We start from the raw sequence: 25525 nt of genomic DNA, 5'->3' as shown, positions 1-25525 counted from the left end.
GGTATATAAACAGCCTTAATGTACTTTACACATTAACATTTGAATTCAACATCACTAGGTAACTGCTGAGTGTTCACCTGCAAACGCATTACTGTTGCCTCTCCAGTTCAAGATGAACAGTTTTACTTGATTTTAATTTTACAGTGGTTGTACTTTTTGGCCTGAAAAAAACAGCTTGAGCCTCGAAAAAGATAAATTAAAGTCATACATTTTGTCATCATAGAATGAAATATATGAGCAGTTTTACTATACAGTATTTTTTTTTAAATTTTACAGTAGTTTACTTTTTTTTTAATCTTAAATAACAGCTTGAGCCTGCACTAAGTGAATCAACTTTACACAATTTTCCCTGTCGAGCATTTTTTTTTTCGCCATCCAGCATCATGTGGAATGTACAGTGTTTCACTGTTTCATGTTGCACCGTTTTACTTTTCTCTATTTTAATAATCCAGTCGCTAACTTTTTTTTATTTAAAAAAAAAACTGCTTGAGTCTGTCAGAAAAGAATTAACTTGCCACAATTTGCTCTGTAGAGCGTTTTACTTTTCTCTATTTTAATAATCCAGTCGCTAACTTTTTTTGTTTAAAAAAAACTGCTTGAGTCTGTCAGAAAAGAATTAACTTGCCACAATTTGCTCTGTAGAGCGTTTTTTTTTTTCGTCAGCCAGCATCATAGAACGGAATGTACAGTATTCCACTGTACATGGGTAAAAAAATATAATAACAGCAACAGTCTTTCAAAACTAATGTATGAAGAAAGATGAATAATACAGTAGAGTCTGAATCTTCCAACCTTGAACAATGACATAATGCAATGTGTTATATCTTGAAGATCTTGAGCGGTCGTTCTCAAAGCAAAATGAAACATAACATCAGTGAGTGAAATCTGGCTGGTTTGTCTGGTGGTCTGATGATTTCTTATATACTCCATTTGGAAGTCGTTTGTTTGTGTCTTGATGCATTAGCGCATGGAAGTGTAACATAGCGCAAAAGAAAAGAGCAGGAAGAGGACAGGAAGGAGGGAACAGGGTTGTTGAATAAAAGGGTCTGTCTGAAGCTTTAATGATTCAGGGGTGTGTGTGTGTGTGTGTGGGGGGGGGGGGGGGGGGGGCTACGCTGCGATGAATATTTAACGGGAAGATAACATTGAAGGCGCCATTAATTAAAATCAAACATCTGAAAATTTGATTAGGTTGAAGAGACTGTGTCTGTAGCTGAATGAATAAATCATTTCTTTGTACTGTCAGAGAGAGAGAGAGAGAGAGAGAGAGAGAGAGAGAGAGAGAGAGAGAGAATGCATTCTGCAACATTTATCCCCTCATAGCTATTGCACAGGTTGTGTTTGTTAGTATCACTGAAGGGTCGGACCACAGCTTGAAGGTCAGGCACTCAATCGCTCAAATACACTCATCCATCACCACATTAGGTCCACCTGCGTCATCGAATAATGTCAAATATGAGAGCCACATCCATGTTTTTCAATTTGTTGTCACAGTCGTAGTTTGCATGGGAAAAGCAGTGCCTCCATCTACAATATATGTACAGTATAATATTGATGAATGTTATTAATTCAATGCATTTCTACATCACTGAAAACTACGACAATTAAGCATCAATGAGTAATTGCGGGACTCCTGCCACTCTTTGACATTGAACATTGCTGAGCATGTCACTGAGAACATTGATTTTTTTTTTTTTTTTTAAATTTACGTCTATCTAATCAAGTGCCTGTTCAGTGCTGTCATCAAAATCCCAACAATACTGACACTTACCCCTGGGGGAAATTTTGACCCAACTCAGCTTTTTGATGTTTTTGTTTCGTTGTTTTTTTTTTGTTTGTTTGTTTTTGCATTGTCAAAGAAAAGCGTACAAAAAATCGCTGGGGGGCTAAAATATTCCATAAATTGTCAAAACATGACAACTTTAGATATGCCATGCTGCCGGCCCTTCTAAATGCTTTCAAACGGGAGGTCAAGAGGTATACACTATAGGTGTCAAACCTAGCCCATGTCGGGCTCATTTACCGCCATTCCTTATTGGAAATATTGACAATTTTGGACATATTTAAAACCCAATGTTTTATTTCCCTCGATCTTTTCATTAATCCATTCAACAGCAACTCGCGAATGGGGCGCAACAGAAACTTTTGTGTTGACACCCCAAAAGCACCAGGTGGCCCCAGCAGCCTTTTTGACATTTGCAAGGCTTTCAGTGACATTGATGATTGGCTTAGCCTAGACTCCCATCATGTAAAAGTCTTCAAAAGTCATAATACTGTAATTATGACATAAAAAAATATTCCTATTTAAGTTTGATTGTATAAATAAAAAGCGTCGTGACTTCATCGGAATAGAGTTTGACACCCCTGCTCTGGATGGTGCAGTGGTTCTCAAATGGTCTACCTTCAGAAGGAAAAACATTTTTCCCTATCATCAAGTTGTGGGCCATTTTTTTTTAAACCATTCACATTTATTTACAGAAAATTTCATAATGTTGCACAATCATTGTCTGCCCTGACAAAGAGTCTGGGATCCCTCCCCCACTTTCGAAAAATGCCTTCTAAAAAGTATTTTAAGGCCCAAAGCAAACGCGTCTTTTTTTTTTTTTTTTTTTTTTTAAGTATCACTTTGACGTTTTTATTGCACAAGTTTGGGCATCCAAACTCTGGGTGACATTATATATACAGTGGAGCCGGGGTTTACGACATCCCTGCGCTACATTTTTTTTTTTACCTTACAACGTGGGCCGCGAAGTTTTTTTGTCCCTTCTTTACGCCGTTTTTTTCGCCTTGATACATCCAATATGGGAGTCAGTGTTCGCGACACATCCAACATAGGGGTCAGTGTGTGCTCATATGTCTATTCACGCGACACAGCTACGTCACTACAATGCTGGTCTGCTATTGGTCGGCATCAAGACTCCCTAAGATACTGGTCTACTATTGGTCAGCGTCACGGGGTCATGAAGATGGCTGCCTAAAGACTTGATCTTGTTTGAGAGTGCGTTCAATATGGTATTTATTGTGCATTCATGTGCTTAATCCAAATTGAACTGGTTAGCCATGGGTCCCAAGATTGCAAGTGATGTTAAAGAGAGAAGTAAGAAGATGATTTATATGGAAACGAAGCTGGAGATAATCAAGAAATACGAAGCTAGCCTAGTAGGCTACCCTTACTAGGCAATATGGGCATAAAAAGCGCCACTCAAAGGTAGATACAGCCTTTCTATAGTTTTTTTTATTCATGATATTTTCTGATTGTATACATGTATATTATATTTGCATCGCACTTAATCATAGGTTTGGATTGCCCGCCATACGAACCGGGGAATGGATTAATCTCGTAACACGGGGGCCCACTGTAAATAGTTTTCAGATACATATGTGCAGTAAACTTGCAGAGATCATTCAGTAAACAAGCAACACATTCTTCTCTGCAGATACCAAAACACTGCATTTTGTTTTTGTGAAACTGCAGCACTGTACAATGTCTGATCATTAGTGTGTGTGTGTGTGTGTGTGTGTGTGTGTGTGTGTGTGTGTGTGTGTGTGTGTGTGTGTGTGTGTGCGTGCATGCGTGTGTGTGCGTGTGTTTGTTTGTGTGTGTGTGCGTGCATGTGTGTGTGTGTTTTCTGTGCATGTGGTGGTTATAAGTGGCTGGTCATCACCTGTGGTCACAGCAGGTGGCGCCTGTTTGGTCGCCAGTGATGCACTGTGGCACCAGCACTTAGTGGGCCCCATCTGCAAGCTCTCACTTGCCCTGAGTAATAGGGCACTGTGACAGCTGTGTTGCTCTTTGTGGGCATGCATGCAGCCAGAAGAAGATTCATAGAGATAAAGCATATACAGCAGCTCGAGATAGAGAGTGGGATATCATCAATTTTCTTTCCAACATCCACACTTTTAAACTCCTCAAAAGTGTAATTGTAAAGGCATAAGAACAACACTTCCAGTCATCTTAGCATTGGTGTATTTAACATGCTATGCACACACGTGAAAGCTTAAAGACAACAGTTGGATCAAGTGTCACAGCCTTTTCAAGACATCAATGTCTGTTTGTACCAGCTAAAATAATATATATTTTTTTGTCAGCAAAATAAGTGGAATGTAAAGTGTGTTCCATAGAAAAGTAACTAATTCATTCATAGTTACTATTTTTACAACTATTTTCATAGTTGTAAAGAGATTTACAGTGCTTGCCTACTGTGTGAATTTACTGAGTCAGATATTTTTTTTTTCAGGCCGTTAACATTACATTATTGCCACCGTGGGCACCAGTCGTCTGATGATCTCTCATCTCATTGTCAGGACTATTTATTATTTTGAATGCACTGTGAAAAATCAAATTAAAGAAGGGAACTATAGATAATCATCAAGCCACAAATGGCAGTGATACCGTATCGCTTTGGACCCATACATACACAATGACATCATGACATACATTACCATCAGTGTAATAAAATATTCATTATTTATTAGCTTACTACAAGAAGGATAGATAACATATTTCAAAGATGTAGCCATAGGCAGTTTAAAAGAGTGGAAGTAGCCTCTGGGAGTGAAACATTATCCTCATACCCTTTTCCATGGTGAAAAAAACAAACCAAAAAAAAATTTGTATGAGAAGTTACTCTCGTAAATCTCAGATTAAACTGCTTTCACCAGCTTTAGCGATTTGATCCCGATTTGAAGAGGTTCACGTTTGTGTTTATTGTTGATATTACCTTTTCAAATCTCCTTTTTAAATCATATTGGCATTTCGGCCAGTATTGCGATCCGCTGTGCTCAAGCGCATGCCCTCATCGTGCCAGAAATGTGTCATCATTTCAACATTGCAGTCTTCAAGTTCAAAGCATTGACCTGACATTTGAAAAAGGCAATTGACCCACAGAAATGTAAGATTGAGGTCCATGCTGTTGTTTTGCACATTTTGTTGAAAACTGGCAATATTTTCACTTTTGTTACTTGTGCAGTGTTTACCTTGGCATATCACTAACAATTTTCTAAATGAGAGGCTAAGTGTGCATTTGTCACCATAAATATAATTATCATTAATTCCTTCCTAATGTGTGTCCCTTGCACACACATTCCTTAGTTTTACAGTTCGTTTATGATAATATACAATGAGTAAGTTACGTATATACAATGAGTAAATTACCTGCAACATACTCGCCAACAGTGAGCGCAACAGTGAGCGCAACAGTGAGCGTTAGAGTGAAAAATGCAATTTTGTGTCTTACAAAATCAATCACTCATCAACTTTCTGGGTTTACTATATTTTACAGACTATAAGGGAGACCAGATTATAAGGCGCACTCTCAAGGAACAAGTTTATTTTGTGAAAATTTCAGGTGCAATTTACACTTACACACTATAGCATTACTGCTCATTAAAGGGAAACAGCCAATACAGACAAACAAATCAGTACATGTGAAATTTCATTCGACTGCAATTGGATATCCATAAATAACACACACCAGATAAGGCATACCACCGATTCTCAAAAAAAAAAATATTAAAGGATTTCTAATGTGTCCAAAAAATATAGTAATATATGTACCAGCATGAAAACAGCAACATAAATGAGATAAATGGTGAGATGATCTTCATCCAAATAAAAAGTATTTTAAAACTCCCATAGTCCCAAAATGAAAAAATATTGAAATTTTCCATCTGTATGTTGGGTGGTCCAGTGGTTGGGGAGCACCTAGCTAAATTTGCTTGGGAAGGCTTTAGCACAGTTCACTAACCACCATTAATGACGGCCTCCGATGTGTTGCTCTTCAATATTTCTAGATCATTACATTCTTTGGTGGTCACGTGTACACCGAAGCAACGAGCACTGATGCCAACCGTCTGTCCTTTTCTGGGGAGTACCTGGAGGGTGATGCCTCCCTTCTGATCAGTGACCTGCTGCTGACCGACTCCGGGGAGTACTACTGCAAGGTCAAGACTGGGGGGAAGTACCACTGGAGTCAAGTCAAACTCATTGTGCTGGGTAGGGGTCCCTTGCACACACATACACTTACTTGCATACACTCATATTGCCGCATGTACACATACAGACCTCATGAATGGGTCATTAGCTTAGCACATTTCCTCTGCCTTGCTGGCTGATCTAATGATTCAATTTGATTCAGGCTGACTGATTGAATTCCTCTTTAGTTTGTTCATGAGGTGAGACCAGAAACAAACTGACTTATGATCTTTATTTTCAACAAATTTATGAGTGTCCTTTTGAGGAGAATGTGCCCTATGTTTTAGATAAAATTCTATAATTACAAATGTCTTCCCTTAAATCCCATTTAGGCATCTTCAGAAAATTATTTATACAAATCATGTTTGGGGGAGCTTGTTTTGGCCTCCTAATGCTCAGAAAATTCATTTTCTATTTAATCCCTCGATTATTTTTGGTTTTCAACAATTTTTAGAGCTAGAATGTTGACGGCCGCTTGCTCATAGCTAAATAATTTTGAAAAAGAATCAGCAAGAGCAGGAGTGGCCCTATACAACTCAAGCCTGGCAAAAATTCCGGTGGGATGAGTGAGATCATCACAATGACGGAAAAGCGGGTGATTTATTAAAACATCATGGGAGATTAGTTCGGCCCGCGGTCATTGGTTTTCTAATAGAACAGTCTGTTAATACTCTCATTCTCATCTCTTTCAAATAGACGTTTCAGTGAGATAGGGCCTGTGTTTTTACCAATTGCCGTCAGCTTTTGCGTTGACATTTTTGAGTTTGATATAGTTGGTCGTTTGTGCTTCCTTCCCTTGGTGATAATACCTTGGTGCCAGCAAGGTTGTTTATGTGCTTGCCTCTTGTGAATTCTTGTTTTTAAGAGCGTGTTTCCAAAAGCATACCTTAAAGGGACAGTGTATAAAATGTAGACTGCTTTTCATTAAAAAAATAATAAATTAAATGTGTTCTTAATGACCAATGGTATGTTTTAAATATAATCATAGGTCTAGTTATCATTAAATTATATTACATCGGGGGGTACTTCTCCAGAGGTTGAGGGAAATGCATCACCTGCAGCACCTCCTGCTGTCCGTAATGAAAAACGGTTTAAATCTTACACACAATCCCTTTAATGCTGATTTGGCTAAGATAACTAAATTCATGCATCAATGTTGTTTTGTGCTTTTAAGATGTACTGTAGTAGCTGTGAAGTACAGGTGTGGTTAGGAATTAGATCAAGCTGATCTTTGTTTACCAAGGTACACAGCTCTACTCGTGTCCCTTACTTTGCATAAAGTGATCGTCCCTACTTCGCGGTTAATGGGGGGTATTAAATCTGAAACCCGCGAAGTAGGGTATCAGTTCCTAGATTTCTATGTACACCCCAATATAGCCGCAGTAACCATAAACAATCCTTTTTTTTTTTGTATTTTTTGCGGATTTTAATTCCTTTCTCTTATTATTTAACATTACATTATCCTTATTAACATTATTGTATATTAATTAAATAACTAATATTACTTAATTTGTTGAGAATTTGTTCTCAGGACTGGTTATCCGCACCAAGACTCCAGTGAAAGAGAACGCAAGTCATCACGTTGAACTTCACATTTATTTTGGCTCATGTATGGTGTATCATGTAGTATCTGAATAATAAATCAACAACAATGTTAAGTCAGTAAACTAACATATAAACACTTGCCGTACTTTAATCTATGAATTTACTGTATTTGTAGCCGACATTAGCGGGTTAGCAACAACTGACAACAACTACTAACCATAAAGTGCAACCTCTACACAAACAAACACATGAACAGAATAAACACTCATCGCTTACTAAACATAGGCAGTAGCATGCGTTATCAACATAAATGATAATAAAGTATAAATATGAGCTTACGTTGTCATTCACTACGTCACCGTAACGAGCCAAATGATGCACAGAGAACGTAAAACAGGAAACGGAAATCCAACACAACGCGACAAATTAAAAGCATGCATTTCAAAAGAAGATAACAAACGTCATGAACTCTAACGCTTGAAGAATTCTTAACATAGTCATTAACTAATATTACTTAGTTATTTGATGAATACAATACCGTATAATGTACTTTTTTGCTTTTTTCATTTTTTTCCATTTTTGCACATTTTTTAAAATATTTTTTGATTTTTAATTTTTCCTGGAAAAACCCGCAAAGTACTGAAACTGCGTAATCTTAGACTGCGAAGTAGGAGGGATCACTGTATAAGGAGTGAATATTACGCCTACGATATATTTAAGACATAGCAAACAGAAAAATACAGTAAATTATGTTTTTTTGGTGTTGTTGTTTTTGAAACGGCTTCTTAAAGGAATCTGGGCCCTAATTTTGTGTCAGTGCAAATCTAGCAGTCTAAGGCTAGGTTCACACTGCAGCCTGGAGTGACACAATTCCGATATATTTGCCCCTATCTGACCGCAGTGTGAATGACACAGATCTGTTTTTTTTTTGTTTTTGTTTTTTTCAAATGCTACCTAGGCATCTTGGGTATGAGGTACTATATCTGATACATATCCAACTTTTGAAATGTGAATTCAGTCTGAATGGTCAGGTGGAATTCATCTGACTCGCCCATAACAAACAAGCAGCAAACGTCACAATTCTGCACCTAAAAAGGCGGAAACAGCTCCGAAAAACCAAAACAACTATAGTGGTCAAGGTGAAGACAACGCAGTGAAGGCAGAGCTTGGTTTATTTTGCCTCTCTTTGCCTCTCTCTCTGTTGCTCGCGTGGAGCGAATGAGCAGCTCGCTTGCTGCATGTGAGAGAGACGTTGCTGGCACTGCACAATATGCCATGACGAAAAAAACCTCACCCTTCCCCTCCGTACTTTATTCCTTAACCCTTTCACTCCTTTTGGGACAATGCATCCCACAGCTTTTCAAAAAATGTCAATGGGTATCCACACATTCTAGTGGCATCTACCAACTTTTCCATACACAAAAAGCCAGTGCTCGGCCGCTGTCAACAAGGTAGCTTGCGTTGTCCAATTTTTTCCTCAATTCACTATGTAGTATTACAGTAATATATTGATAATGTGTGCTATATATGTGTGTTACTGTAGATTACACTGATGACTAAATATTGTAGATTGTAGCCATTAGGTGATCATTTTCACTTCTCTGACATCTTTATATTACTATTATTAGTATTATTATCACTATTATTATCATTATTATTATTATTATAAAATACTGATGGGACAAAATTCCAGGGCCTCTAACCTAATCTATGGAAGTGCAATGTATAATTTTCCAAGTATCCTAGACCTGTAAACAAGTAATATATGCCATAAGTTGTTTTTTTTTCAGCCATTTTAACATAGCCAGGTACCTCCGTAAGCATGTTAAGCACACCCACTGTCTGTGACCTCACTATGTTTTTGGCTGTTTAGTGTTCAAATACAGATCATATATACTAGTCGAATTTATTTGAAAGTGTGAACTACCTCACAAGAAAATCGGATTTCACAAAAAAACAAAACAAAACAGTAATACAAAAAAAATTGAAATTGAGCATTATGCCCTGCAGTGTGAAACTTCTCTAACGGTGCACATGATTGGAGTCTTTTTTTTTTTTTGGGTAATTTTTATCGATGCCCACGGCTTTAAAAAAAAAAGGTGTTTGTGCGGTTCTGAGAGTGAATGACATTCCTTTAAATTCAGCACATGAGCACAGGCAGCATATAGAATGGATAAATGGATTAAACCAATTGCCTGCAAATGTCTGTGTAAATGTAAGTGTGTCTGTTTCTCTGTATGCTCTATTATTGACTGAATCCAGTCCAGCTTGTTGCCTGACTGCATAGCAAGTACTTACTAGTACTGCCAATCTTTTGAACACCCTTCAAAAAATAATGTTTTCAACTATTTTGGAAATCAATAGGTTTTTTAAATAAATCTATCAACTTTAGTTTTTTAGAAAAGGTTAAATCTTAAAAAAAAATTGAGGCTTTAAACCGCTTTCAAATACCTCATGGGATACAGATGAGTCTATCTACAAACTATCTCAAAACTTGCTGCAGCTCTGCAGACACTCATCCCAAGCCAAACACACAAAAGCCAATACTGTGACTACAACAGAAGAGAAGAGAGGCGTTTAAAAATAGCTCACCACTGATCTAAAAATACCATGCTGGAATGAAAGCCAGGCTATATATTTTTTTTTAATTTTGTATAAATAGCTCAGCAAAGCCGTCTGATGCGCTTTAAGATAGAGACGCAGAGGCAGTGCATTTTTCAACAGAATCCAGCTCTTCTCTTCTGTGTTTTTTGTGCTGCTGGACTAAGACCTTTGAGCTGTGGCAGGGAGAAAAAATAGAAAATAACATTCACAGCCAGTTTAAGCAGTTACATTGAATAAGTCTTCATAGACTGTTTTGAAACTCAGTCTATTCCTCATCTATGATTGTATATTGACAGAGTCAAACTGTCACATATTGAATCCACTTTGTTTCCATCCATCTATTTTTGTTTGGGGGGGTTCTTAATGGATGAAAAAGAAACTGCAAGTTTTCTGATGCACTCACAAGGCAGCCTGGGAAATAGGTTGTGCTGGGTCACTGCAATGACCAAAGTGTGTACAGCTTAAAGTGTTTGCCGTAAAAGACCGCATGCTTGTGTGTGTGTGTGTGTGTGTGTGTGTGTGTGTGTGTGTGTGTGTGTGTGTGTGTGTGTGTGTGTGTGTGTGTAACACCGATGGATAAATTGGTCTTGATACTCCAACAAAAATATAAACGTTTGTAGTGGAACAATTTGCAACATGTTCACATTTTATAGGTTTACAACAGTACAAGAGTGGCTTGGTGACGCAGTGAATAGGACCCAGTTCAAATCCAACTGGCTCTGGCCTTCCTGTGTGGAATTTGCATGTTCTCCCCAAGCCCGCGTGGGTTCTCTCCTGGCGCTCTGGCTTTCTCCCACATTCCAAAAACATGTATGGCAGGTGAATTGGACATACTAAATTGTCCTTAGGCGTGATTTGGGCATATGAACTGTTGTCCATCTCTATGTGCCCTGCAATTGGCTGGCAACCAGTTCAGGGTATCCTCCGCCTACTGCCCGAAGACAGCTGAGATAGGCGCCTGCGACTCTCATGAGGAAAAACGACTATAGAAAACGTATGGATGGATGGACAACAGTACAAGAGGTGTCAATGTGGACCATAATGGTGTTGAATTTTATTAGTTATGATGTATTTACAGTCTGTTTTCCTACTGCAAAATACTGTAATATCAACCAGACATGCCTGCTAGAGAAAATTCCAAATTACAATTGTTTTTTTGTTTTTTTTTGTTTTTTTAATAAAAATTACTAAAATCAGAAGTCCACTACTAAGTTTGTTTGATGCACACAGGTCACCAAGCACACTCTCAGTACATATTTTGTTTGCTTTTCATTGGACAGTAACACAGTAAACTATTTTCAATGTCAAATATAGTGAATTGTTGCCAGCTGCTGTGGTAAAACCTCTTATTGTTATTTGTTGTTGTTATAATAAATTGTCATTATTGATGTTAAATTTTTAACATTTTTAGACTTTTTCATTATTGTTTTCTTTTTTTAATTTTTAAGTTCAATTGTTGGCTATGAAACAAGATTTAGATTTGACAAAGAAATGTGCTGGGCATATATTTTTTTCTTTAAATTACCAAACTATAAGTCTATCCTTGATTGATCCAAGAAGTCGTTTTTAACATTTTTTTTTAAGTTGAAAACCCTGCAAAATATTCAGCCAATTACACCTTAACTAGCACAAAGCACCTTTGTTTGAAATAGATGAATAAAATAAAAACAAAACAGTTCCACCATTGTCTGATTTATATTGAGCACAAACAAATGAATAGCAAAGTGTCCTTCTTTGGGTCTCTTGAAAAAGTAAATCATCAACTTAACATTAAATGTTTTCAAGTGATTGCCATGTCATGCTTGGTGGCATAATGATAGTTTGGGTCGAGGCATTCTGGTATGGTGGAGACTGGGATTTTAGGATAAAGAAATTCAATAGACTAGTGAATGTAAAACACATTTTATGATAGTGTATATTTTCCCAAGGCTCAAAATAAGCAGGTTCACATCACTGCTCACAGTGTAAATTTTGGACTTTGCACCAGTGCTAAACACATAAAATTGCAAAACTGAGAATAAATTGCTCGCTGTTGGTCCCAAACGTTTTTGAAAATGTTGTGACAAGCATGAGCCTGCTGATCGACTCCCTTTGTCTTGCTTGCCTGCCCAGCTTGCATGCGTGCAGTGTGACCTAGCTTATTACGGTTTAAGAAACGTCGCGCTCATCGGAAGGCAAGCCAGGGCGGGCTCCATTAGAGCACTGCTGGTGAAGCTCGTTACCATCCGCTTAGTGCGGGAGTCAGGGCACGCGTTGGTGGCATGCAGACTCACCATGTCTTTGCAGGAAGTTGACCCAGAGGAATCTCGTGAACAGCGAAACGTCAGGGCCGGTGGGTCATGCGCGCCATTTGGTCAGTGTGGTGAACGAGCAGTAGCCACGCTCTAGGCCTCGTCAGACAAGAGTGCTGCGAACTTGGCAAATGACAAAATTCAGAGTTGAGTGAACTCTAGGTGCTACTTTATGGAGCTACTCTACATATCACCTTGGAACTAAAATAATGTCATGTTCTGAGTTAGAGTTAGTTTTCTGGTTAGGGTTTTTTTTTTATCATATAATTTTGTCTTTTTGGATGTGTCTTGTTTAGTTAATTTTATCGACCTGTTCTCATGTTAGCCAATCAGCTCCCTCCACCATTTGTGTCTTGTCCAGGTGTCACTGTTTGTCTTGTCAGTTGTGCTTATTTAGTCCCGTGCTTTATTGAATTATTTTGTTGGGTCCTCGAATTTGTCACTCATTTGGTGGTAGGTGTTCAATTATCCAATTTCTGTCTGGTTTCAGTTTGTTGTAAGTTAATTCTTGTTTTTGATTGTTGATTTGTATGGTGCATTATTGCCCGTGTTTGTTCTTATCCACAAAATTAATCAATATTGAGTACATTCTGCCCCTCTGTTTCCCTACAATTGGGTCCTCAACTCTGACATCCACACCAACCTAAGACAAATATAAATGTCACAACTATTCTCTGCAACAGGGCTATATTTTGGCCAAGATTGAGCCAAGACGAGGCAGATTGTCAGGGGCAGACAAAATCATGGTCAGACAGGCAGTGCAGTTCTTTTTACCAGGGCAGCTGGTGTTAGGGTAGGCAAGGACAGGCACGTTCGAGACACAGGTAGGCAGAATGGGACAGCAGGCAAACGGGCAGGCAGAGTTGACACATGGGGAGGCAAAACTGGAAGGCAGGCTTGTGGGTATTCAACTACAGGCAGGCTCAGGATGCAGCCAGACAAGGCAAGAGGTAGACAAGGCAGAGAATGCAAGAAGGCTTGTCAAGGGGAAAAAAATGGCCTGGCAGGCTTTTACGCTCGGCAGGCAATAGGTTGCACCTGGAGGTGATTGCACTGATTAGACAAATGTGGCAAAACAGGTTTTTGAGCATGAATGAGCTGACTGGACAGGCAGGCTGTGACATTTTTACATTCATGCAGTTTTCTCAGAACCTTTGTGAACAGTCAGGTATCTATAATAACTGTATATTTACATCCATCCATCCATTGTCTATAGCCCCTTTTCCTCGCAGTCTTGCTGGTGCCTATTCCAGCTGGCTTCAGGCAGCAGACAGGGGACACCCTGAATTGGTTGCCAGCCAATCGCAGGGCACAGAGAGGCGAACAACCATTCACGCAGCCAATCACACCTAAGGACAATTTTGTATGTCCAATTCAACTGCCATGCATGTTTTTAAGTGTGGGAGGAAGCCGGAGTGCCCGGAGGGAACTCACACTACCTCGGGGAGAACATGCAAACTCCTTTATATTTACATTTAAATTTATATGATAAAATGAAAAAAAAAAAAAAATCATGTAACAACTGTAAATGCCACACATGGTCAGCCCTAACTGAGGTATTGCGAAATACTGGCCACCCCAAAGAAAAATATCTGGTCATGCCCTGTAATGTCCATATGCCCTCTAGATCAGTGGTGGGCAATTCTGGACAGCATACCGGCATGATTTTAATGATTCACCTCCATCACACCTGATACAAATAATTAGCTCATCCGCAAGCACTTTAGAAGCCTGATAATGATCCCGATCATTTTAATCAGGTGTGTTATCGAATGGAGACATGCAAAATGTTTGCCACCAGATGTCGCTGCGTACATACCAAAAAAGTTATTCACTTTCCGAATAAATTGTTCCAATGATTCAATCGTTGTATTGTTGCATTTCTCCCATCGTTAACGTAGATGACAACAGGGTGGCAGCGACAACAAACAACAACAACAATTGCCCGACAAAAATCGAAAGAAAACAGGAAACTAAATACACCCCAAAGAGATGAGACAACGATGAACACCTGGACAAGACACAATTGAAGCAGGGAGATGATTGGCTGACACAAAGGAAGAGGTTAACCATGACAGGTGGACACAATCAACCTAACAAGACAAGAGACAATGCAATTTTAGTCCCAAAATGATGTCTCGTTCAGCCCTAGCCACAGCTAGAAAATGAATGTCGAGGACGCACGGCACCCTCATGGAAATTACAGCTAGAGGTTGTGATCACTTATTCAGATCAACACAGTGAAAATCTTCAGGAAGCCTCCATTTATACTCAAATAGATACATAAATATATTTCAAATGTTATTGTCCGCTCCACCTTAACTACATCAGAAGTGTGTTCATCATATCATTACGTTAAGGCAATTCTATTTTTTTCAGTGAAACCTTCAAAGCCCAGATGTTGGATGGATGGTGACCTCCTGAAAGGTAGCGACGTCAAACTGAGCTGCAAGTCCAGCGATGGTTCTGACCCCATTAACTATAAGTGGGAGAGAGTTCTAGACAAAGGCAAGAGTCTGGGCAAACTGCCAAACCTGGCTCTTATAGGTAAGAAAAAGAATGACTGTTTAAGCTCACTAAAGATGTCTACAGAGATGTGCAATAAGGATTCATTTTTATAACAGCACATATACTGAGTCCATTTATCCAGTGAAGTCTTTTGTTTCATTTCTTGCCACGTATATTTATACAATTTGTTCTATATGGTACGCGTTGTGTCTATCTCCTATTGCCATCAAGAGCTGTATAATAATTAAGATGCAGTGCAGATCTCGGGGCATTTCGATTCAAAATTAGGCCACCAACTCCGCATGAGTTAAATTGATGGGGGGAAAAAAAAAAACTGTGCTTCAAATTAAACATGCAGTGATATTTTTTTTCTTTTTTTTTTCTCATGGATGGTTTCAGTTGTAATCTGATGCAAGGAATTATATATACATGAGGATTGGTCTTGAAGATATCTATGACGCTTATACGATAGCGTCTAGTCCAAGTGAATTATACATGAAATCTTACACACTCAGTTGAGACAAGCTAATGTGCATTAGCAAAGTGTAGATTCTGGCATTGATCCTGGAGTATGATTAGACAATTATTGTGCCTTTCAATATCAATACAAATGTTTTACAGCATAAGTCCAAATCATCAGTTACTCCTCCTCGCGCCATTTGCCAATCAGCTTTATATTGGACTTCATGGAATGAGATAATGATTTTCTTATAAATCCCAATCTTTCATATGATAATCTATGATATAGCAGTAGAAAAACCTGATTGATTTCTAATAAAATGATTGCCAAATGCAGCAATCAAGTTAACAACACCTGAAAAAGTTAAAAAACATAAAGCTTCATCACCAGATAATTACCATAATTCCCCAAATCTAAGACTCACCTGTGTATAGGATGCACCCTCAATTTTTGGGTCAAATTCCAGATTTTATTTTGTATGTTACATATTGTATGTAAGTTAAGTGTGTTTTAGATTTCCCACATTGTGAACAGTCATTGAAGGCAGCACCAGGGTACAATGAATGTGCTCAAAGCAATTTTGCCTTCTTCTCATGACACAGCTTAAGTTGTCATTTTGCCATAAATACTCTAAGTTGCACACCGTCTATGTTCCACCAAGTTTATGATTGTGTTTATATGCCAAAAAAACCACAATTAGTAAGCGAGTCAAAAGAATCCATTTCCGTGTTTGGTACACACCACCCTGTCTGCCACTCTTAATTGAAACAGCTGAAGACATCATAACTTTTTACATGATCCTCTCCACTTTAGAATATTCCTGTTTGTGAACAAGGATGGACTCAAGACGTAGGATCTGTCTGCTCACTTCTTAGCTTAATTTAAAAATATTGACTTAGTCCATGAAAGCCAAAACTCAGGCTCTGAACAATTTAAAATTATTCAATGAGTGCAAGATCAATTGAATATTTTTATTGGCTGTAACAGATTACAGCTCCTGTATACTTTTTCAGTGTGGTTGTAAGCCTTCAGTGATTTGTAAACTTCCGTGTGTTAGTGTGTCACAGTGCATGTTGTCCTTTAGTTAATAGTGACTAGCTAATGATGCCAAGGCAAGACACTCTTGGTCAGGCATTCTCCCCTAAAAAATCAGCCTTGGACAGTGTGTAAGGGTCAGTTTTTCCACACAGAGTAACTTTCTGGCTTCCTTGTAATTGCCCTGAAAATGCTGTTATAATCCAATTTGGTGATCGATGTTTACAGGTGTGTAAACCCACCATGGCCACAGTGGAAGAAAAGGGATCACAAGATGCTTCATTCTGAGCAATGTGCAAGCCAGCTGTTGACTGCTTTAACAAAAATGGAAAAATTATGTTTTTGTGTTTTTTTTTTTTTTTAATTGCAGAATTACCCTGTGACCGTTTAAGTTTTAAAGATTGTTTACTACAACCCAAATGATTTTGATTTTCTTCTCTGTAAGGATAAGGCAGCCCAAATTTTTAGTTTTCTTTTTTTTCTTTTACAAGAACATATTTTATATGTTTCACATCATTTCTACTGGGTTAATACTGCATTAGATGACTAAGGTAGCTGATGTCAATCAGAGAAAACACACATTACTGCCTTATAAAGCCATTCAGTGTGATAGACCTCACGCTTAACTTGCACTTCTGATCATGAGTTTTTGATCGCACACATTACACTTGATCACACTTTCAAACTACTCTAGAAATTCAATGTCTTTATTGTCATTGTTATAGCAGGTATACAACAAAATTTGAAAGTACTGCTCCAGTTGGTGTATATTAAATGAATATGACCAATAAATAGAATATAATTGTAGAGGAGTGTAACCAGTTTTCAGTGTGTTGTTTGGTTGTTGTTTAGAATGTTCGTATTTAGCTCTGGGGGGAAAAGTTGTTTGTGTGTCTGGCATTCATGAGCAGTGTAGAGCCCAACGGAGGGTAACACTTTGAAGGCATGATGACCAAGTTGAGCTGTGTTCCTGACAATGGTCCTTGCTCTGCAAATGAGGATGTGCTTTTTCCATCTGTCCAGATCTGAAGAACCCTGAACTTGTGACCCTGAGGAACCTTACCATGGACAGTACTGGTGTCTACAGATGCACAGCCAGCAATGATGTGGGCGAGGAGAACTGCACCATTGAGGTCACAATGCAGCGTGAGTGTTTGGAGGGTGGAAGGGGGTTCGACTGGCTAATCATTGTGGAAGGCTGTAGGCTCGTAGGGCAAATTCACCGTATGACGAGCAATCCATACATGATAAATAGCTAATGCGTTTAGAACCCTAGGTAAAATCAGCAAAATTGTACATACATATTAAAAATTGGTACCAAAATATTATAATATACGGCCAATCCAAATCCAAACCTATGTTAAAGGTAAAAACATAAAAATTGTATATAGATATTAAATATTGGTATCAAAATAATATAGTGAGTGCTACTTATCTATAATATACAGGTATATAATTAAATATCATCTTAAATAAAAAATATAGAAAGGATTTATTCACCGTTTTGTGACTTGACGAGCTTCTTTTGGCCATATTCCACAGTGAGGGTAACCTATAATTATATAATTATCATATAATTAATTATGATAATTATAACAATAATTATTCTAACACCTATCTTAGCCTTCTTATTTTTTTATTATTTCCAGGTTTGTTTACATATAAATCATCACTAGCAATTTTTCCTGGGACCCATGGCTAACCAATTCAAGTTTGAATTAAGCACTAAAATGCACTATAAATACGTTTTTGTAAGAAGTCATAGGCGAACACATCTTGAACGTTCCGCCATTTTGGAAACACTGACCCAATGGCAGACCAGCATCTTAGTACTTCCGTGACGCCGACCAATAGCAAACCGGTATCTTAGGGAGTCTTGACGCCGACCAATAGAAGACCACCATTCTAGGGACGTCATAGACTGGGGGGCCGCTGTGTGTATATATGTGTGTGTATATACTGTATAGGAGAAAGGTCAGAAAGGTCATATATATATATATATATATATATATATATATATATATATATATATATATATATATATATATATATATATATATATATATATATATATATATATATATTCTCCTGAACCTAGATAATAGCCTCCATTCATTTGGGATTATTATCATTTATATATTTTATATATTCAAATTTTTGCAAAAACACTTAGTTATTCCTGAGAACTTGCAGTAGATGTATACTTGCATCTAAAGTTTCTGATGTGATCTGTTTGTGCAGACGTGAGGGATATGGGTAAGGTGGCTGGAGCTGTAGTGGGAATTTGCCTTGGTGTCCTCATCGTCGTATTAATAATCTGGCTTGTCTTCCGAACGAAAGAGAAAAAGAAGTACGAGGAAGAAGAGACTCCAAACGAAATAAGGTTTGTTCTGTCTCTTTTCCACTGCGACTTTTACTTTTCTTTGTGTCTGTCTTTTGACAAACATGTTCAGTAAATGTCTTCTATGACATTATTCGGAAAGGTTCTGTTTTTCCTCAAACAATAATCTCTGCTCAAATAGATGAAATGATCCATTTATTTGCTGAATGTGCATGTGCATAAAAAGATGCATTTTAAATGTTTAAATCCGATACAATACCATAATATGCCACCATATGGCGTTATATTTGTGCCACAATTACGAGCGCGCGAAAAAAAAAATGGAGCGGAGAAAAGAAATTGCTCGCTCGAAATTATTTTTTGCTTCTTTTTTGGGATAGCCCTCTCTAGCTCAACATCTCGCTCTCGCTCGCGATACTCCTCCCTTCCTCGCTCAACATCGCGTTTGCTCAACATCGAGCTCTCGCTCGCTCGAGTTGTCCTCTGCGCTCGCTCAGTTCTGCTCACGCGTTATGTTTGTGCCACAAAACCAGCCAATCAGAGCTTGTAAAAGCACATTGATTGACAGCTTGGTATCCAATGAGATTGCTTGTACGCTATCCGTTGACGCACTCTCGTTTGCCCTGTGTTCACCTGAAAAGGGCAAATGAGAGTGCGTCAACACGAACTTGGGCTGGAGAATTACTTTTAATATTATTATTATTACTGTATTGTATCATTTGACAGAAATACCTTGTTAGTTTTTGTACTTTAATAGTATAAGCCCACCCCTCCCACCCACGTCGATGTGACGCACCCTCGTTTGCTAGTTCCGGGTGAACACAACAAGCAATCTCATTGGTTACCAAGCTGTCAATCGATGTGCTTTTACAAGCTCTGATTGGCTGGTTTTGTGGCACAAACGTAACGCATGAGCAGAACTGAGCGAGCGCAGATGACGACTCGAGCGAGCGAGAGCTCGATGTTGAGCAAACGCGATGTTGAGCGAGGGAGGGAGGAGTATCGCGAACGAGAGCGAGATGTTGAGCGCGAGAATGCTATTGCGAGCGAGCAAAAAGGAATTTCGAGCGAGAAACTTCTTTTCAAGAACTTTTGTTCTGCGCTCAAAATATGTTTTCGCTCGCTCAATTTAATTTTCAACGCTCAAAATTTTTTCTGCGTGCGCGTAATTGTGGCACAAATATACCGCCATACCACCACAAATGTGTACAGACATTATATACATAAAACCCCTTTTTTTCATGAAGGGCTCATCAAATAACCTTAACCCAATTACAATGAAAACAAATATTTCTCACTTACCTATAATAAATGCTTTGTCGTGAAGTAAATAAATACCTACAGCCTCTCGTTGAAGAAGTATTTGAAATAATATTTGTAATGCGGAAATAACCATGTGAATCTTTCTTGTGTCAATGGAATATAGAGATGCTGCAAATGTGAGAGCCTGTGGGCACCAAGGACACTTAAAAAAACAAAAAGTGTGTTGACACAGATACTCATTCACCAATGTAGTCATGAATAATATAGCCTTTTAGAGGGCCAGCTTCCAGTAAATAATGCAAATGAGATTAAGTGTTTTCCACTTGTATGCCATGTAAGGAGTGGCAATGTGCTTAAAACAGTTGGGTGTAATGCTTATGGCAAACCCCAGCATACTTAGGCTTTATTTATATATTTTTCTGCTGCTCAGAGGTTTTTTTTTCAGAAGTATGTTGTGCATTAACATTTTAAATGAAAGGTTTTTGACTTTCTGTGGAAAAGCTGACAGTCACCCCTCATGAGTAGGCTTCAGTTGTCCAATTGAGCCTCACAATGCACAGAAATGCTGACATGATGTCAGTGCCTGATAAACTTTTGAAATATTATATTTGGTTTTCTAAAAAAATTATGAATCCTCACACATTGAAGACACTTGAGTGCACAATTGAATAAATGGCAATACATAGCTCCACTCTAGTTGACTTATTTTTTTTCTTTTGTTAATGTTAAATATGATACCATTTTTGGCATGCTTATCAACTGTCATAGATAATGAGGGGGGGGGGGGGGGGGGGACTTTGCAAAAAAAAAAAAAAAAAAAACTTCTCTTACCAACTGAAAAGGTCAGGGGTATCCACACTTGGTCCTCGAGTGCCGGATTTGTTTAGATTTCTTTCCTCGACACACCTGATTCAAACGATTATCAGGCTTCTGCTGAGCTCTCTGATGAGCTGATCATTGCAGTATAAAACAGGCAACTCCAATACACTGTACAGTACAGCAGTAGGTGAGATTTTAACAGGTTTTCTGTGTGTATCGGTAAGCCAATTTAATGCTTTTTAATGCTGTGACAGAACTGTGCCTTTTTCTAAGAGCAAAGTAATTAGAAAATCAATCAACCTATTGTTAAAACATGTTATAGTGACTGCTTTGCAAAACTGTGTATGCTTTATTTTGGTTGTTATTTATTTATTTTTTTTACAGACGCACTTTGTAATGAATGACCATTTTTCTGCGAAACACCCAGAAATAAAATTGATGATGTTATATAATCTATCTCCTGGAGTTGCTGATTAAAATAGGTCAAGGTATACCAATACAAATATACTGTCGAATAGATCAGACATAGATAGCACAGCACTCTGTTTTATCCAAACAAAAATGTTTAGTTCTGTTTATAGTGTACTTGGGTGAAAAAAAATACAGGGTGTCATCAAAAACAAAAGGACATTGAGAGACACTGCTCTATGTGGCACACTTGGTTGGAACATATAGTGGAAACGTAATACATTTCTGCTTTACTTTGTCTTTAAACCAAGAGCACCATTTGAAGGTGTAAACATAACTACTGTCCTAGGGTTAGGGGTTAGGGTTGGTCAGGGTTAGAGGTTAGGGCTAGGGTCAATAAGCCTAATTGTTCCATTACTTTGAGAACATTTATATCCATTTTAACATCAGTGAATGTTCTTGATGTGACTGTGTGTTTGAGCAGAGAGGATGCAGAGGCTCCCAAGGCAAAGCTGGTGAAGCCCAACTCCCTTTCCTCATCCCGCTCCGGCAGCTCACGATCAGGTGCCTCCTCCACCCAGTCAATGGTACACAGCAGTGCTCAGCGCGGCCACCGCCCCCGCCCACCTGCAGTTGCAGCACTGAAGGAAAATGGACAACCTCCCGGCTTTCCACAGTCCCCTCCTGCCTACACCACAGTGGTGCCGTCCAAGACCCCTGAGCCACCTACCACCCCCAAATTCAATTCCAGGAATATGTCCGGGCCGACACCCCCGACCCTCATGGTACCTGCCCAGACCAAAGCCTTTCAGACTGTGTAGGACTTAAAGGTCATGCTTTCCTACAGCCATGCCAGACTCACATAAATACCCTACAACCCTGCATCCCCTTACTAAAGGCTAAGACTTCCATAATCAAAGAAATGCAACTACTTAAAAGGATGTAATGAAAAATTCAATACTATGAGTCCAAACGCACTTCTAATGAATGCATACATAAAGGGAAAATATAAAATGCTTGCCCCTACTGAATTACATAAAAAAGAAAAAAAAAAATAGGATCAGAGACGAGGCACTGTTTATGACTCAAGGAGGTAAGCGCTGTGTGCGGCAAACTGAAAGGACACCCTTGTCAAGTATTTATCTAATCAAAATTCTAGGCATGTAATGGAGCAATGGGGTGAAAAGCGGATGAAACATTCAAAGCTGAGTGATAGTAGAAGGAGTCCCCTCCCACCATGAGATGTACGAAGTGGAGACTGCAGATATTTCCTTCTCCAGCAGTATGATGATGTCATCATCTTCTGGCATCAGATCCAAAACCACAGACCCTGTTTGCCACTCAAGGGTTGACCCGATTGTGCCCATTGGTGCGGGCAGGCACAGAATTGCATTGTGTGTATTTGTGTGTGCATCATCAACCTCTCTCATGAGAAACCTACTTAGGCTCACTCATCTGACTGAACAGCCAATCTGCTCTACCAGCAGCAGGGCAAACTTCAGGTAATACGGATGTAGCACTAAACGTGGTGTCATATCAGTAGTCTTTTTCTGGTACTTTACCTTACGCCTAATTAAATACATATACTAGACCTATAGACGAACCATGCTTTCAATATAGAGAATAAGCATCTATTAAATCAAGTTGAGTATTTTTTTTTCTTTTTCAATGTCTTTATCTGTGCTGTGTGAACAGACAACTTGGCCAGAAGAAATGCCACTAAACCCTAAAATAAGTTTCATTACGTTTTGTCGATATGCTGCATTTCAAAATTTGTGCTAGATGATGAGAATGGATGGCATCATTTTTTTTGCTCCCAGAAAGGTGACGAATCAATAACAAACAGAGCATACTCGTGCTGGGTATTGTGTTTCATAAGTGTATTGCGATATATTGCGATACAGCAAAGGTGTATTGTGATACGTATTGCGATATATTGGGCAATGTTTCTCACAAAAAAAGAATCTATGGCATATCTATTAAAATGACTGGAAACACCAGAAGGAATTTAGAATAGACAAATTCTATTCTTTTTCAGAAGCCACATATCATTGACATCTGTGAGCACACATTAAGCATTCTTTTTCAAAAAGAGCAGCATGTCCACATCTATTTCTTTCAAGCATGCTCCTGACTGTGTTAATATGTCCCCATTAGTTGAGAGTACTCTTTCAGATAGCACTGATGTGGCAGGAATACACAAGTAGCACTTTGCCACATGTGCCACTATTTCAGAAGCTCACTAAGAATGACTTGAACACGATGCAGAATCCCAAGATATGTCTAAAATATCTTAAAAAACGAGAAACATGCTATCTTTTTCTGCTGTTTTGTCCCCCTTCTCTGCCGCCACGTTTGCTTTGGAACATCCTTTGGAATATGGTGTTTTTGAATGATTTACATGTACAACACGATTGATAATATGACTTAAATTATGATATGGAAATAAGGCGTTTCAAAACCGATACGCCATCTATTGGAAACTGAACGTCGTATTGCAATATGCGTATTGCATCACTTCATATCGCAATATATCGATATTGCCCAGCACGAGAACATACCTCCAAATTTTAGGTGTTTGTGCTCTTGCTTCCGGGTCAATAGCTTCCTTTCTGCTACCTGTTTTCACCCTTGTAATATGACAGGAAGATGAAGTGAGCTCTCTAACGTACTACTATTTATGCTCATATAGTTACATTGTGCAATATAATGACACAATTTTACAGTATTAATGACACAGAAAAGACTCATTGATGAAAGCATGAAAACACTGCCTGAAATGTTCTGAAAATTCTATGGGAGGCAGAAGAGATGTAAGCAGACCATGCAGGCTGATCACAACAACTCATCATGTTGTTTCGTATGGTTGCTTGGTTGCTGTAAAGACCTACGTACAGATAAAGGTCATCTAATATTAGGGGGGAAAAAAAACAGATTCAGTCATGATGAGATTTGTGATATTAAGCACTCGGGACTACATAATGCACCGTGATTAATTTTCATTAAGGAAATGTTCTCATTAGTTTTTCATGTTCATGGAGATGCTTTTCAGAGAAGCAGCCAAATCGTTGCAAGGAATAGATGCCATGCTGTTATTAGACTTGTTAGCAAGCCACTCGTATTTCTTTTGCCTCTGTCAGCTTTTTGCAGCCTCTGCTCTTGTCAGCCTCTGGTCTGTCCATATCTTTTACCTGGTAAATAGCTTACGTTGTGAATCAGTGAAGATAACCACGATGAGCCCTCCATTTTAGAAATTGTAATGTGAGAGGTTCAATTAGGCCTGATGAAAGAAATGTGAAATATGATCAGTTGTAAAATAGTCTGTATGGTATCATTGTGAGGACTCTAAATGAATCCATGAAAATGAAGTGGCATTCAATGACTGGCTGAATCAGTGGGCACTGATGTGTTAGTCCTTGTGTCGGATCAGCCGGTGCCCCTTTTGTCACATAGTCACAGACCCAGTGCAGTTTGAATGAACGTAGCTTAAAATAGCGCAAGTAGCTTTTCTATCAGTGTGCCTTTGTGATCCTTTATTCCTTTTGATGCATTCTTTCTTTGTCCTTATCTTCAGCACACCATCTCACCAGCACCATCCTGGAAGGTCAATAGTGGCAAATATTGATGCTACTTCAATACGTTGCCCTGGAGAAAAAAATAAAATCTAAGGCGTCCCAAAAAGGGGATTTTAGAGCTGTGCACAATGTATCCATTGTGAGAGAACAATCCCATGCCACGGGACGATGTACAGTACATTATGTAATCTGTATTATTTTGTATTGTACATACAGGTAAATATATGCACATGATGTCCTTTGATTTTATAAGTTCGAGTACATGAGGGGAGAAGTGTTTTCTACACTGGTAAATGTCAAATGGAAAATCCAAAGGTGAATTCAAAACATTTTGTTTTGTGTTCAAAATCAGGAGTGCCCAACCAGAGACTGGTTAAGGGACTGTGTGGAGTTTGCATGTTCTCCCGGTGTCCACGGTTCTCCTTTGGGCACTCAAGCTTCCTCCCACGTTCCAAAAACACGCATGGTAGGTGTATTGGACACTCTAAATCGTCCTTAGGTGTGATTGGGTGTGTGAATGGTTGTTCGTCCCGGTTTGCCGTGCAATTGCCTGAAAGCCAGTTCAGGGTGTCCCCGACCTACTGCTCGTGGACTGCAACGATGGGCACCAGCAATTTAGAGACCCTAATGAGGATAAGCAGCTATAGAAAATAGATGTATGTATGTGTGTGTGTGTGTGTGTGTGTATATATATATATATAT

General features: G+C 38.7%; 1 protein-coding gene across 4 annotated transcripts in view; it reads left to right on the top strand.

Moving 5' to 3' along the window:
• The window catches only part of clmpb (CXADR like membrane protein b), a 113869-nt gene that overhangs the window by 74156 nt on the left and 14188 nt on the right, over window positions 1-25525 (top strand). The window contains exons 3-8 of one of the 4 annotated variants that reach the window (XR_015867205.1): window positions 5794-5995; window positions 14794-14961; window positions 17441-17563; window positions 18659-18800; window positions 21733-22750; window positions 24823-25478. Coding sequence is in view for 2 of the 4 variants with exons in the window: in XM_088427496.1 (XP_088283622.1) it covers window positions 5794-5995; window positions 14794-14961; window positions 17441-17563; window positions 18659-18800; window positions 21733-22069 (972 nt within the window). In the remaining 2 variants the exon portion in view is untranslated. Of the gene's footprint in view, window positions 1-5793; window positions 5996-14793; window positions 14962-17440; window positions 17564-18658; window positions 18801-21732; window positions 25479-25525 lie in introns of those variants that run through there. The other 3 variants (XM_088427497.1, XR_015867206.1, XM_088427496.1) reach the window with 3 other exon arrangements.

This window comes from Hippichthys cyanospilos, chromosome 11 (assembly GCF_059441005.1).
Source record: "Hippichthys cyanospilos isolate Australia breed blue-spotted pipefish chromosome 11, RoL_Hcya_1.0, whole genome shotgun sequence".
Taxonomy (NCBI): domain Eukaryota; kingdom Metazoa; phylum Chordata; class Actinopteri; order Syngnathiformes; family Syngnathidae; genus Hippichthys; species Hippichthys cyanospilos.
Note: the sequence above shows the minus strand (reverse complement) of the source record. Positions and strands in the feature narration are given on the sequence as shown.